The sequence below is a fragment of the Chlorocebus sabaeus genome, chromosome 21 (assembly GCF_047675955.1).
Source record: "Chlorocebus sabaeus isolate Y175 chromosome 21, mChlSab1.0.hap1, whole genome shotgun sequence".
Lineage (NCBI taxonomy): Eukaryota > Metazoa > Chordata > Mammalia > Primates > Cercopithecidae > Chlorocebus > Chlorocebus sabaeus.
In genome coordinates, this window is record NC_132924.1 from 101,659,684 (window position 1) to 101,676,120 (window position 16,437).

A 16,437-nucleotide genomic window follows, 5' to 3' on the forward strand; every position below is an offset into this window, starting at 1 on the left:
CTTTCTAACTCTTGGGCTCCCATGAGGTCTAATCTGCTTTCGTCTCTTCAAAAAGTTTATCTGTTCTCATGGCTCCACCAGCCATCTCCTGGCCAACAACCCCTCCCAAGTATCTCCTCCAGGTTCTTGGCTCTTTCTCTTTAGATGTTCTGCCATCACATAGACTTCCTATGTCTTGAACTCAATTGACTTCCCTCATTCCATGCATCTAGCTCATTCTCCCAGTCTCCCATGATTAAAACCTTTTAATTTTTGAGTGCTCCTTCTTCATTTCATTCATTCAAGTGGTCACTAAGCTCAGGACTTATTTCCACTTTTAAAATCTGTCTTGTGGCTGGGCACGGTGGCTCATGCCTATAATCCCAGCACTTTGGGAGGCCGAGGCAGGCGAATCACTAGAGGTCAGGAGTTCGACACTGGCCTGATCAACATGGTGAAACCTTATCTCTACTAAAAATACGAAAATTAGGCAGGCGTGGTGGCACATGCCTGTAATCCCAGCTACTTGGGAGGCTGAGGCAGGAGAATCGCTTGAACCTAGGAGGCGGAGGTTGCAGTGAGCCAAGTTCGCACCATTGCACTCCAGTCTGGGTAATAAAAGCAAAGCTCTATCTCAGAAACAAACAAACAAACAAACAAAAAACCTCTTGTATATAAGGGTTCATTTCCATTTCCCTTACCCTTACTAGGCCAGGCCCTTCTCCATTAGGGAACCTCAGGGTTGGAGGGCTCCATCTCTGGCACTCTCACTATCTGTTTAGCCTTTACTAGGACAATTCCAGGATGGATGGCTCACCACTAGGCTGAGTTCGTTGAGGACAGGGACGATGTCCTATTTATTTTCAGTTCACCAGCACCTAACACAGTGCCTGACTTTAAGGAGTTATTTGTTATTTTTATTTTTTAAAAGAAAGGGTCTTGCTGTGTTGCCCAGGCTGGAGTGAAATGGCACAATCACAGCTCATTGTAGCCTCAACTTCCCAGGCTCAAGCAACTAGCTTGAACTACATGTGTGTGCCACCATGCCCAGCTAATTTTTAATTTTTTTTTGTAGAGAGGAGGGGAGGAAGGGTCTCATTATGTTGCCCATGCTGGTCTCGAACTCCTGGCCTCAAGTGATCCTTAAGGAGGTATTTTTAAAACTGTTTTTGAAATAATGCCTCCTGAGGCAGCCTGTTTTATTGTTAATGCCCATTAGATATGTTTCCCTGTAGGCACAAGCTCAGAAACCTTCCCAAGAAGACCCACGATTCCCACTGCCTTCAGTTCAGGCTCCTCAAATTGGCAAGATCTTCCATTACCTCTCCAAACTTACCATCCATGCTTTCCTTTCATTGCTTCCCCCTCACTCCTTTTTTTTTTACCTTCCTCATTTGCTACCTGGTCTGAGATTTACCCTCCACTCTGCCCTCCACTTGTCCTTATTCCTATTACTCTTCTTGCTGAATAGTCCATTTGGGACTTCCTTAGTCCAGCCTTAGTCATATCTTCCTCTGAAGCCTTCTCTGACTACCACCAAGGGTCACTGGCACTCCTTTGTCTGAATGCCATAAGCACTAGTTGTAAAACTTTCACGTTGACAGTAACTAGCTTGCTTTCATGAGCTTAACTGTTTCATGAGCTTACTACTTGTCTCAATTTGATTTTAAACTATAGAGGCTTTATGTGCTAAGAACGCCACAGGTTTACATTCCATTTGTGTTGAAGCTATAGTATCCTTTATTTGATACTTGTTTTAATTTTATGACATGAAATGACTAAATGGATGATTTACTGCGTTCCTCTTAAACCAGGGACATGCAACGGGTTCGTCCCATTCCCTTCACTTAACATTACTGAGCTGGGCAGTAAGCTCAGAGCTGCAGATATAAAGATGAATAGACAGATACCTACCCAGGAGCTTACTCTAGAAGAGGACAGATGGATAAGCTACATTTTATAGCAGAATTTGGCAAAGAGTACTGAAGCTATAAACAGCTATGATGGTAAATAAGGTAAGAATTATGCTTAGTGGGGTCAGGGAAAGCTTCTAGAGCTAACATCTGAACTGGGACTTCTATCGGCAAGGCAGAAAATCAGGAAAACGCACTTAATCCTGGCAGAGGAAGCCTCTTGATCAAAAATTTTAAAGATGAAAAAGGACCGGCTGTTAGGAAACAGATGATGGTGCCCAGAACGCAAGATGAGGGGGAGTGTTGGGAGATGGAGCTGAAAGATACGCTGGTGCCAAAGACTGAAGAGCCTCCTGTAGATAGCACAGGGCGCAGCGCTGAAGGGAAAGAAAAAGTTGGGATTGTTCAATAAAGTTGGTGACTGATTCAATCGGATTAATTCCGCCCTGGTGGCCTTGTGGGAATAAAGATAACTAGCAGGATAGTCTAAGAAGCCGTGTGGAAGCAGAGTCATGAGCTGTGAATGGGGACGTGGCAGCCAAACGGCCGCGCCCACGCCACCCGCAGTACGGTTCTGAGGCTGAGGCTGGGGCTGGGGCTGGGGCTGGGGCTGCGGCCCGCGGTCCCAACAAGCCCAGGGACTAGAGTTGGGCGGGAATCCGGTCCACGCAACTCGGCGCGGTCCCGGGGACGTGGCGCTTTCCAGCCAATCCCGGCTATGCGATTGTTAGACCAATGGCTGCTCGGGGGAGCTATACGTCAGAGGCGAGTTTGCTGATGATTGGTCGGGAGGCCGCCAGCGAAGCGGATGAGGGCGGGGCGGGGAGCCGCTTCCGGTTGGGCGGTGCTTGCGCGCGTGAGCTGAGCCGGTGGGTGAGCGGCGTCCTCGGCATCCTGTGTTGTGGGGGCTACGAGGAAAGGTAAGTACGGTGATGCCCAGCCCCTTCACCACTGCCTCATCTTTATTCGCTTTCTTTCTGTCCCCGGTCTTGTTCTTGGCGAGGCAGGGGACTGCCTCACTCGGGGCCCCTGTCTCTGCTGGCGCCGGGGTCCCAGGCCTGAGCCTGCTGGATATCCCAGGGCCCTCGGTGTGCAGCCTGGGATGGAGGCCGCCGCCCGTCTTCCCGCGCGCTCTGGGAAGGGGGCTGGTCCGGTCGAACTCCGTCCCATTGGGTACTGTTTTGTGCCTGGTTTGCTGCGTCCTGGTCCTCCGTCTCTGGGTCACGCCACTCACCAAGTCCCTGGCACCAGAGGGTCACTTTTTGCCTCCGGAAGGTCGGAGGGCATTTGGATAGTGTTATTGTAACAGCTCCTTGCTGCCTCCCACTCACCAGCCTGCTTGTATGTGCCAGCCCCGCCCCAAGGCCACATCCTGAGAGTAGGGTGCATCTGCCAAGGTCGTGTTCACTCACCTAAAGGGTGCAGAAACGGGGGAAAGAACGAGTGAAGACAATAGGTGGTATCTGTAATTTTAAAGAAAAGCCGAATGTTTAGAGCTTCCATGTTTGGCTACGTATTTCAGTTAGCGACAGAAAATAGTTTTTAAAGCTTTGTTGGGGAATTAATCTTCCTTTTTTCGTTTTTTGTTGCTTCTAGCCCCATATCCTACTGATCTTTAGCATGCTGCGGTCAGAAATAAACTTAATTCCCTATAGCTGCCGTGATTAAGCGTATAGTAGAGTGGCTTGCAGTTTCGAAAGCTGCTTTTGCATCAAGGTAAAAGCTCCCTGGGTCTCCTGCTAAAACTTTTGAGCCTGTGATCTGAATTCCTAAGTGTATAAAATTCTAGAATAGTGTCTTTGAGAATTGAATTGCGTTCATTTTCTGGCAAGGACTATGAAGTCAACGTAACTGAATTGGGAATAAGGTGGCTTCTAGTTGTTTTTTGTTCTAGTAGCTTATTCAGCTTGGAGGCAGAGAACCTTGGAATCTCTGTAAAATTAGTCTTTGCCATAAAATGGAACTTGACACAAGATAAATGCAAGTTTGGCCTCACTCAGTAGATTTAATTAACCAAATACCAAACGACAGTCATCACTGAAGAATTTATATGTATAATCCAAACGAGGAACCAGATATAACCTCTAAATTTAAGATCCTAGAAGACCTACCTACTAACACTTGTCAAGGGTTGACAAGTATTTATCAAGAAAATGAGTTTGCCAAGGCCTAATCTGAGGTTTTACGGTGATTGGGGGTTAGGGGCGGGGGTTCCAATAGGATTCTTTTGAGAATCACAAGCTCACAAACATATATTGAGTATGCCTGAGTGAATAGTACTCAATATAGCTTTGAAACCAACTCATTGTCACTCTCAATATAATCATTGTTTGCTTTCATTCATCCAGTGATGTGTCAAGAAATACTTATTGATAGCACTTTATATCCATTAGAGCAGTATTGGGATCTATATATTGGTGTTATTTTTTAAAATTTATTTATTTTAGAGTTGAGGGTCTCACTGTGTTTCCCAGGTGGAGCCCTGAACTCGCAAGCTCAAGCCGTCCTCCTGCCTCAGCCTCCCACGTGGCTGAGACTGCAACACCACACCCTAGTACATTGGTGTTAACACAGATTTTCTGTAACGTAGTTGTACCGGCGATATTGGAAGGACAGAGGTGTAGCCAAGGATAGTCATGGGAAATGCTAGCTAGACCATAAGGCCCTAGATTGTCACTGTCTGAACTCTTAAGTATGGATGTTGCTGATGCTGTAATTTATGTATTAGAGTTAAGACAGCTGAAATAACACTTGCCTGTTCCTGGCTGATTGCCAGATCCAGTAAACGGAATTGGAGCTTGGAGAACACAGGCAGGCAGGAACCACATTGCTGCCAAGTACCGCCCAATTAATTCAGTAAGATGTATTAATCCAGTAAAATGTGCAAGACACTGTATTAGGGACAATATAGGGATAATAATTTGTACTAGCTGATACGTAGACATTCTTCCAGAAGTGCAGATTCTAAAGGGGAGCTAAGGAGACAACTTAAAGTAGCCTGTGGTCATTGTTATTGAGTGGTTCAAATGAGTTTTATAGAAGTTTATATTGGATCATACCCTTTTTGTCCAAAAAGAAAAAAATAACAGATCACTTCCAGCTAGAGTGATCATAGTAGGTAGGTCTTCTAGGATCTTAAATTTATTTGTAGACATCTGGCACTGAAGGAAGGTTGAGCTAAATTAACTACCAAATTCTCAACAATGTCATGCTTGTTACACATGCACAGCAGAATTACAGCTAGAAACTAAGGCTCCTGTCCTTCTTTAAAAAGTGTTTTATTCTCTAGCCAGAAAAATTTAGTTTGTGCTGGTTGCTTTGGTTATAGAACTAATGAAGCTTGAGTAATAGTTTGAGACATTCTCAGGGTTTTTCTTCTGCAGCCAGATTTTATACTTTTATTATCTCAGCTGTCTTGTAAATGTATTCCCTCCATCACACAATATAATTAGAATATATTGATGAACCGATGTAACTTCATCACTAGAGAGAGGTTAAATAAATTATGTTTTGATGTCATGACTTTTATCAAATCATAAAGGATGCCATCACTTTTATGTGTTGGTCCATTGGTATAGTACTAAAGTTTTTAAGTAAAGAATGTCAGATAGATAACAAGATAACTTCATTTTCTAGATCTCATAACCTGGGCCTTAGTATAGTTAAATTGCTATCAGGCTGTTCCCTGTAATCTCCAATTGAAGTAGACAGTTAAACAATGAGATCCTGCTTTTGCTGCATTATGGAGAAGTAAATGCCTTTTCTGGTGAATATCCATCCAGCTCAGAGAACTGGAATTTTACTACCACACCCATTTCTCCCAATTGTTAACATTGAGCAATGGGTCTTTGGTCAACCAGAATAACTGTTGGATCACTCAGTGTTAACATTCTTATGAAGTTGAATTTAGACATCTAAATTTCCCTGAAACAATTTAAGTATTCTGTGACCAATGGCACTTAACCAAAATTGAAAACTTGGGCCATATATCGATTGCAGTACTGGTCCAATGGATACCCACTATGGACACTAAGGACAAAAATTTCCTTGAAAGCTCTTAAGTTCTTACCTGAAGGGTGGGGCGGGGAGGAGTGGTAAGAATTTAGAGCTTTTAAGGACATTTTTGGATGGATCGAAGAAACCAATTCTTGAGACTCGTTGTTGTTAAAATCACACTTAACCCTGTTAATCTTTTCTTTTTAAAAATTACTGGAACGATTCATGAAAACAACTTTATAGAAGATCATTATTAGTGACATTAATACTACAAAAGGATGATAGCTACTGGATATCTTTTCTAATCTTTTGGTTTGTGCCTAACATGCTGTCCAATAAAAATATAATACTAGTCATATATGTAATTTTAAATTTTCAGGTGAAAATCTAAAACAGGGAAAGTAATTTTAATAATATTTAATCTAATACATATAAAATATCATTCTTTTGATATGAAATGTAACACTTATACCAATCTCAGTTCACACTAGCCACATTTTAAGTGCTTAGTAATCATATGTGGCTAGTGGCTACTGTGCTGGGCAGTACAGGTCTAGATTTTTTTTCCCCCAAGAAAAAAATATTAGATGTTGCCTTTCGTGGAAGAGACACAAAATTTTAGAAGGAGAGACTCATTTGAGAAATGGGGGGTGGGGAGATTCAGTTTTCACAAGCATTGGTTTACTTTCTAGATCGCATGATAAAAGCTCATACAGCTAAGTCTTTCATTTACGTGTATCATATTTTTCCTAATATTGTGTTGTCCATTATGTCCGTAGTATATCCATTGGACCAGTATTGTGATCAATATATATGGCCCAATGGATGCACAAAGATCTTTCCAGCTGGAAGTGATCTGTGATTTGTACCTATTCCTCTAAACTTTTTTTACTTTTTAGACGAAAGTATCCAACTTAAACTTTTTTCTTTTTTTTTTTTTTTTTTGAGACAGGGTCTTGTTTCCTCACCAAGGCTGGAGTGTGGTGGCATGATCATGGCTCAGTGCAACCTGGTGCCTCCGGGGCTCAGGGGATCCTCCCACCTCAGCTTCCCGAGTAGCTGGGACTATAGCTGCACCACCACACCCAGCTAGTTTTTTGTATTTTTGGTGGAGATGGGGTTGCCTAGGCTGGTCTTGAACTCCAGCATTCCATCCACCTCGGCCCCGCAAAGTGCTGGGATTACAGGTGTGAGCCACTGCCAGATAGCTGGCCCAATCTAAACTTTTATAAAGTGTTGAAGTGGGTGAGGAAAATGGTGAGAAGGGCCATTAACTTTGTATCATTTGGTTTCAATTTGGTTGAAAAGACAAAGATGCTTCAGAAATGAAGTACACTGGCTGGTCCTGGTAGCTCACACCTGTAATCCCGACACTTTGGGAGGCCAAGACCGAGACGGGAGGATCACTTGAGGTTAGGAGTTCAAGATCTACCTGGACAACATGGTGAAGCCCTGTATCTACTAAAAATACAAAAATTATTCGGGCGTGGTGGAGCATGCCTGTAATACCAGCTATTCAGGAGGCTGAGGCAGGAGAATCACTTGAACCCAGGAGGTGGAGGTTGCAGTGAGCCAAGATCACACTGCTGCACTCCATCCTGGGCGACAGAGACAGACTCAGTCTCAACAAAAGAAAATGAAGTGCACTAATGTAGTTTTTCAAATGCTGTATATGAAGTTTTTTTTTACTGTTCCTTTTCACATCTTCCCACATAAAATATCCTTTGTCTTAGATGTCCTTTGTTTCTGCTTGAACATACACACACGCTCCATACCAAAAACCATATGGTTTTAGATAAATCTAGTACAGTTTTTGGTATGGATGGTGTTTTTTGTTTTTAGTGTCTGTATTCATAAAACAAGAGGCCTTTTGTTAAAGTTTCTAATAGCCAGGAGTTGGTATATGTGGGCACAAAGGACATTTTGTTTTTTTTAAGTAGAACTTACTTAAAGTGCAGATTTTTCATTCCTCCCTGCAGAAAGATGAAGTTAAAGATGGACCATTGACTTTGTCCATCTGGTGGTCCTTGATGACGCTTGTAGGCAGTTTCATCAATAAATAGTAAGGAAGCCAGATTTCAGGGTAGCATTGGATGGTGAGGAAGCAGAGGCAGCAGGGTAGAAACTGTGTGGGTGAGGGAAAGGGAAGCACAGGCTTGAAGGAATAGCACAGTCTGGGAAAGACTGTGGGTAGTGGAGACCTGAGAAGCATTGATTGACAGAATGGAGGAGCCTGTTTAAGGGTGCGATTGGAAATTTAATCGAGAGAGGGGAAGGAAGGAGAAATGGGTGAATGATAAAGCTAAATCGCTTGGCTTTTCCTCTTTGGAATTCTGGTATCCTGGTATCAAGATATTAAGCCTGAAACATAAATGTAGTTTTCCCTCTAAATCACAAAGTGAATCAATATATTACATTTCTGTATGCTACCTGTCTCAAAATTTGGTATAGTATCCTTTCCAGGCCCTGATAATATTAGAGTGCATAAGCATTTATTCATATTGTAATATTTGGGGTTGGCAAGAATTGTTAGGGTATTATGCTATGTTTTATTTTGAGAATGTAATCGTTTGTAAAATTTTCCTAAAGTCCCCTTAGGCATAAGGAAAATCCTTTGTTGCAGTGACTCTTGATTTTACTTGATTCTGCAAGCCTCTGTCATACATATTGTTGGGATATATCCCAAAACATCAACAACATATAATTCTGTTTTTTGTTTCCAAAGTTTTGTTTATCTACAGCATTATTTGTTTATAGGCTGGGTATGGTAGCTCACGACTGTAATCCCAGCACTTTGGGAGGCCAGGGCGGGAGGATCACTTGAGACCAGCCTGGGCAACATAGTGAGACTTGACATTTTTTTTTTTTAATTAGCTGGGCATGGTGGTGCACACTTGTATTCCCAGCTACTTGGGAGGCTGAAGTGGGAGGATGGTCTGAGCCCCGGAGGTCCAGACTGCAGTGAGCTATCATCACACCACTCCAAGTAGCCTGGGTGACAGAGTAAGACCCTCTCTCAAAATAAGACTTGTTTATAGTTTGAGATAGAAGTTTCATTTTGCCCTGAAGTAAAGGCATGCTCACTTTAATGTTGTATTTATAGAGCCACTAAATCTCGAATTTTCTGTTTACTCTGATTTGATTGATCAGTTGAATTATTGGAGGGTCAGCCAGAGTGGTGTTATTCATCCAGAGCAATATTTTACAAGTAATACACACAGAAAGCTAATAAACCTGAGAGTGTGCTGTTCATACAAATTAGACAATACAGCAGGATACGGTATTAAAGTTCACCTTCACACCAGTCTTACCAACCCACCCCATTCCTGTCTCTTCCATGAACCTTGAGGTTACCACTGTTTGCACATGGGTGTTTATCTTTCCACACCATTTATTTGCATGTTGTATTTTATACAAATAAAAATGAGCTGGGGAGATTGTTTAATTTTGTTTTGCTTTTTATGTAAATGAGATCTTCACATTGTTTTGCACCTTGCTTTTTTTGTTCACTTGACATACCATGGTGAGTTCTCCATATCACTGTGGATAGATGCGTCTCGTTCTTTTTTTTTTTTTTTTTTTTTGGCACTCTTTTTTTTTTGAGAAAGAGTCTTGCTCTGTCACCCAGGCTGAAGTACAGTGGCGCAATCTCAGCTCACTGCAGCCTCCGCCTCCTGGGTTCCAGCACTTCTCATGCCTCAGCCTTCTGAGTAGCTGGGACTACAGGCGTGCGCCACCACACCCAGCTAAGTTTTGTATTTTTAGTAGAGACAGGGTTTCACCGTATTTCCCAGGCTGGTCTCGAACTTCTAACCTCAAGTGATCTTCCCGTCTCGGCCTCCCAAAGTGCTGGGATTACAGGCATGAGCCACCACGCCTGGCTTCTTTTTTTTTTTTTTTTTTCCCCCAGACAGGATCTCTGTCACCCAGGCTGGAGTTCTGTGGCACAATCTCAGCTCACTGCAACCTCCACCTGGTGGTTTCAAGCTATCCTCCCACCTCAGCCTCCTGAGTAGCTGGGACTACAGGAGCGTGCCACCATGCCCGGCTAATTTTTGTATTTCTAGTAGAGACAGGGTTTCGCTGTGTCGCCCAGGCTTGTCTTAAACTCCTGGATGCAAGTGATCCACCTGCATCAGCCTCCCAAAGTGTTGGGATTACAGGCACAAGCCGCCATGCCCAGCCTCACGTCGTTCTTTTTTTTTGAGACTGAGTCTCGCTCTGTAGCCCAGGCTGGAGTGCAGTGGCACGATCTCGGCTCACTGCAAGCTCCGCCTCCCAGCTTCACACCATTCTCCTGCCTCAGCCTCCCAAGTAGCTGGGACTACAGGCACCCGCCACCATGCCTGGCTAATATTTTGTATTTTTAGTAGACGGGGTTTCAGCATCCCATTAGCCAGGATGGTCTCTATCTCCTGACCTCGTGATCCGCCCACCTTGGCCTCCCAATGTGCTGGGATTACAAGCGTGAGCCACCGCGTCCGGCCCATTCTTTTTAACCTTTGTGTATTTTTCCATAATATTTAATATATTTTGCCAATTCTCTCTTTGTATTTGTTTTCCGATTTTTTAATCATTATGAACTGTCATCATTGAACATCTTACTTAATACAAGTATCTTTGTCTGTAAATGTGGGTATTTTGATGGGATTGAATGAAACAATGTTGAGAAACATAGCCAAGTTCTAACATTGATAGGAATAGAATAAGATAAGTACCATCTTCGACCCCTTTTTCTGTGGGTTTCATGGTCTTGCTTTCACATTGCTGCTTCTGATGGATTTTCGTAAGTCTTAACCTTCACATCATCAGTAACAGTACCTTTTTTGAGACTGGGGCACTTGGGAATGACTGCCCGCCTGCCCCCGCCGCTCCCATTATCTCCTTAGGTACATTTCTGTTTGTCTTACTGCGTTGTATTTACTCTAGAACACTTTCCACTCTCCACTGATACGTCCTCTGCCATTTCAGGACCTCCCACCCTCTCCCACTGAGCTGCTTTCCCAGTGATGAAAGAAAATGTAAAATCCTGAAAACCTTCTTCTTGATTTTTAATTTTATTTTTTCCTCTAAGACTTTAACCACTCTGGATAGTACTGTGGGGAATCAGTAGAGTGTATTAAACAGATTTCTACTCTGCAGCTTCTTTGCAGGTTTTTTGTCACATTTTTTCAGTGAAGTGTTCCAGCTTTGTGCTTGTTCATTAGAGTCTCCTGTGACTACAGAGATTCTGAAAGTTTGAATCAGGGCCTGGAAATCTGTACTTTGAACAGTACTACAGGTGGTATTTATGCCTAGGCAAGTATCGGAAACAACTGTGCAGAAGGATAAAGAAGTTCTTATCTGTGGCAAGCCATTTTAATGATTTGGCCTTTGAAGGTGACTCAAGGTTGAGCCTGGATGTTGGAGACTTGGTGCTATAGACCAAGGAAGCTGCCAAGTGTTTCACTGGTTCCTAATCTCATGAACATCAGAATCACCTGAAAAACATTTAAAGCTGCAAATGTCTGAATTCAGCTTCAGAGAATCTAAATCAATAGGGGAAACTTAAAGCTTCCTAGATGATTCTAATAATCAGCCATATTTGAAGACCAGACCACTGATGCGTACAAAAAGTAAAGGATTTGGAATCAGTATTTAAATCTTGGTTCTTTCACTTTTAATTCTTACGAACTTAGGCAAAAGGATTAAAGTTCTACTTTGGTATCTTTTGAAAGAAAACAGAAAGTGGACATTTTAACTATAAGTTTCTTATCAGCCTACAATCAGATGACGGCAACTGGTAAAAATTTCTCACCATAATAATTGAAGAGTCCGATATTCCACCATACTTATTTTATGGATTAAGTAATTGGGATAATATAAAAGACTTGCATAGATGTGTGTATCGCATTAATAATTTGGGATGTGAGCTTTTAATTTCTTATTAATTATTAAGCATACTGCCTCCTGAATTAACTGCTTTTCATTTTCTTTAAGATCTAATTATCATGGACCTGCGACAGTTTCTTATGTGCCTGTCCCTGTGCACAGCCTTTGCCTTGAGCAAGCCTACAGAAAAGAAGGACCGTGTACATCATGAGCCTCAGCTCAGTGACAAGGTTCACAATGATGCTCAGAGTTTTGATTATGACCATGATGCCTTCTTGGGTGCTGAAGAAGCAAAGACCTTTGATCAGCTGACACCAGAAGAGAGCAAGGAAAGGCTTGGGTAAGGTACCCGCTCTCAGGGGTCTAGTGTGGGTAATGACATTCTTTATAAAGGCTAATTCTTTTCTTCTTTTCTGGCTCAGTTATGAGTAAAGTTGTATTGAACTATTAATATATCTTCTGAAAGCTAATCATGGAATTACTACCTCTAAAATTTCATTAAGTGCCTGATTTCATACATTTTTAATTGAATAACAGTTTGTGCCTTGTTCTGCAAAGCATCGTTTTTGCATAAAAGTACCAAGTACTGCAGGACCCAACTTGAACTGCATTATCTTGCTCCCAGAAGAATATAGCATGGGGGGATTTCTCATCTCTTCTCATCTCTGCTGCTTTTAATTTTTAAAAACTGTGCCCTATTGACCTGGCACAAACCAAGTCATTGATGGGCTAATAAACTGCACATTGGATCCCTATGAAGTTTATGGTTTCCCAGGGTGTCCTTCACCCTCTTTATTTTCATTCTCAGATATTTGCTTCAGTAGAAAACAAAAATCAAACCAACTTTGTCTTTTAGAAAATTGTAACTTAATGTCTGAGTATGAGTTACTGTTTCAGTAACAGCGGGGCCATAGTCAGGTTCTTTGGCTCTCTTGGTAGACAGCTTTTGACCTGAAAAATTGATTTTGTAGAATCCCAGTTGAGTATTTCTAATTGGGGATCTGACAGTGTGTTTTTTGGTCCTTCCAAAGCCTTCCTTTTGAAGAAAATGCAGGTCAACTTTGTAAAAATATTATTCTCAGTGAGCACTATTGGTGCAACTTTCTGAACTGTATTCGAGAGATTTGTGTGGAAAGTTGTGCCACACATAGCAATTTCTAAAAATATTTTGCCTTGATGGGTAGCATTTTGATCATAAGACATTGTTACAGGATTTGCTTTGGAAGATGCTGCAGAATGAATTTATTTTTTCATTGGGTTATCTACTGAGTGAAGGGTACAGTGTTTTATTCTTCAACATTGACAGAAATAATAAAAATATTTTGCTATGTAGAATGAGTACTATCACATAACATTTGAAAGTAGATATAGATAGAAATGCATCACAGAGTTAGTGTTCTATTAGGTTGCTTTCCTTTGAGAGACCATCCTCACTTTCAGTTTTAATCTAATAACCGTACTAACATTCCAGGTTGAAAATAGAAATGCAGGTCGGGCATGGTGGCTCACGCCTGTAATCCCAGCACTTTGGGAGGCCAAGGCGGGTGGATCACAAGGTCAGGAGATCGAGACCATCCTGGGTGACACGGTGAAACCCCATCACTACTATTAATACAAAAAAATTTAGCCGGGGGGGGCTGGGTGCGGTTGCTCAAGCCTGTAATCCCAGCACTTTGGGAGGCCAAGACGCGCCGATCATGAGGTCAGGAGATCAAGACCATCCTGGCTAACACGGTGAAACGCCGTCTCTACTAAAAAATATTTTTAAAAAAACTAGCCAGGCGAGGTGGCGGGCACCTGTAGAACCAGCTACTTGGGAGGCTGAGGCAGAAGAATGGCGTAAACCCGAGAGGCAGAGCTTGCAGTGAGCTGAGATCTGGCCACTGCACTCCAGCCTGGGCGACAGAGCAAGACTCCATCTCAAAAAAAAAATTTAGCTGGGCGTGGTGGCGGTTGCCTGTAGTCCCAGCTACTCGGGAGGCTGAGGCAGGAGAATGGCATGAACCCGGGAGGTGGAGCTTGCAGTGAGCTGAGATCGTGCCACTGCACTCCAGCCTGGGCAACAGAGCGAGACTCCATCTCGAAAAAAAGAAAAGAAAATAGAAATGCAGAGGGTATTCTAATTCTTTATGTCACGCCCATTAATTTTGTGCATGTCCAACCCACGTTTTGTTCTGCACATATTTTTTCACAGAATTACTCTTAAATAATGAAAGGCCCTTAGGTTTGGTGTCATTTAGTGTAGATGGTACTTTAATGAGGATATTCTGGCTTCTTGCAGGTAGGGATAAAGCTCTGCTGGCAGTTTTCAGTAGAAAGTACTCGTTTTTGTGATCAGTGAATATTAAAAGTTCGTCACATATGCAGATTCTGTATTTGATTAGAATAAGATGATAAAGTCATGTTTTTTATGGAATGTGTGAATAGACTGTTTGCTTCTCCCAAATTTTGTTGGTAGTGACAAATATCCCTACTTTATATAGTAACATACTGTTGGGAGCAAGAATCCCACATGAACCTTTTAAAAAACTTGTTTACTATGGCATTTCCAGACATTGTTTTGGTAGGGTAATGTATACCAGAACTGGAAACAACAGGTTCCTCCTTTTTTCCATCTGTCTATAAGACACATAATTATTAAGAGGTAAGTCATTGTTTATGCCTTATTTGCAATAATAGCTAAAAGAACACAGGAAGCATTTTAAAACAATTCAATATACAAGTTTCAGGTATTTTTTCTTATTAAGAATGTTGACAGATAGGCCATTTTATGTATCCTTAAAATGAAGATTTGTTTTGAGGTAGTGGTTCTTAATATTTAAAGTTTTCTGGCTGGGCACAATGGCTCACGCCTGTAATCCCAACACTTTGGGAGGCCGAGGCAGGCAGGTCATGAGGTCAAGAGATTGAGATCATCCTGGCCCATATGGTGAAATCCTGTCTCTACTAAAAATACAAACGTTAGCTGGGCGTGGTGGCGCGTGCCTGTAGTACCAGCTTCTCAGGAGACTGAGGCAGGAGAATTGCTTGAACCCAGGAGGCAGAGGTTACAGTGAGCTGAGATCACGCCACTGCACTCCAGCCTGGCAACTAAGAGAGACTGTCTCAAAAAAAAAATAAATCCTTGATATATTTATTATAGGAGTGAACTAGAGCAGTTCATTATCCTTTTGGGGATCACAAGCCCAGGCCCTTTGGGAGTCTAATGAAAGCTAAGGACTTTTCCTCAGAAAAGTGCGCGCTTATATATACAATTTTGGGCCAGGCACAATGACTTATGGCTGTAATCCCAGTACTTTGAGAGGCTGAAGCAGGAGGACTGCTTGAGCTCAGGAGTTTGAGACCAGCCTGGGCAATATAGGGAGACCCTCTCTACAACAAATTAAAAAATCAGTTGGACAGGGTGGCGTGTGCCTGTAGTCCCAGCCACTGAGGAGGTTAAGATGAGAGGATCCTTTCAGCCTGGGAGGTCAAGGTTACAGTGAGCTGTGATTGTACCACTGCCCTCCAGCCTGGGTGACAGAGCAAGACCCTATCTCAAAAAATAATAATAACAAAAATAAGAAAATTTTGTGTACTGAAAATTTCAGGAATATTGGTCACCCTTCTGGAGCCCATTTATTGATCCAAATTCTTAAACAACTGAAGGGTTTGCTTTATGCTCCTTGAAATGTAGAGGTATGTGCTACCTCCTAAAAGAAATAACATGAGGTGCACTAATGCATTGTGTCTGTCCTAGAATAAAGGTTTATTTAGTGACATCCATAGGGTTCTCCGCTGTCACAGGACTATGACACCATTAGCTTTATAAATTTACACAGGCATTTAAAGATGATGGTTTAGAGCCTTATGCCTAAAATAGGATGTGCCCACTTCCTGTGTACTTACACAACTGCCTGCAGGCTTGATGATCAGCAAGAATGGCTTTTACATTTTTAGAGGCTTGTTTAAAAAGAAAAAAACACACACACACACACACCATACCATATGTTGCCCACAAAGTCAAAAATATTTACTATCTGTCCCTTTTTTAAAAAAGAAGTTTGCCTTGTAAACTATTTTTCTGTTTAAGTAAAAAATATATATATTATTTTTTTCTTAAGTTTGCCAACCCCTAGGTTAAACCATCTGAGATGTTTGCATTGAATAGAATGCTCTTTAGCCAGCTTTATTAAGAAAAGCCCGTCTTGAACAGTCATGTCTTTTTTAATCTGGGCGATCCTTCTCTTAGGCTATTTATAATAGTTTAAAAATACCTTTTGGGGATAGGAGGGGTTCTGGTTGCCCTTTTTCCTTGCCCTTTATGAACTGTACAGTGGCACTATTAGTAACCAGTATGATTTGAGCACAAACTGCATCCCATTATAAATAATGTTGAACTTTTCAATGTTGGTATAGCTTCATCTGTGAACAGTGTTAAAATTCTACAGGACTAAAGTTACAACAACAAAAATTGTCCTTATGTCTATGTAGATAGAAGAGGATATTTATAAGAGATAACCTTTTTTTTTTTTTAATTGAGACGGGGTCTTGCTCTGTCTCCCAGGCTGGAATGCAGTGGTGCAATCTCAGCTCATTGCAACCACGGCCTCCCAGGTTCAAGAGATTCTCCTGCCTCAGCCTCCTGAATAGCTGAGATTATAGGCATGCGCCACCATGCCCAGCTAATTTTTGTGTT

The 16,437-nt window shown here is 42.0% G+C and overlaps 1 protein-coding gene across 2 annotated transcripts in view; it reads left to right on the forward strand.

The window, feature by feature from the left end:
- Window positions 1-2,708: 2,708 nt before the first annotated feature.
- The window catches only part of CALU (calumenin), a 32,939-nt gene continuing 19,210 nt past the window's right edge, over window positions 2,709-16,437 (forward strand). For both annotated transcript variants that reach the window (XM_007982852.3, XM_007982853.3), the window contains exons 1-2: window positions 2,709-2,812; window positions 11,868-12,099. In XM_007982852.3, the coding sequence (XP_007981043.1) occupies window positions 11,879-12,099 (221 nt within the window). In that variant the 5' untranslated portion in view covers window positions 2,709-2,812; window positions 11,868-11,878. The remainder of the gene's footprint in view (window positions 2,813-11,867; window positions 12,100-16,437) is intronic.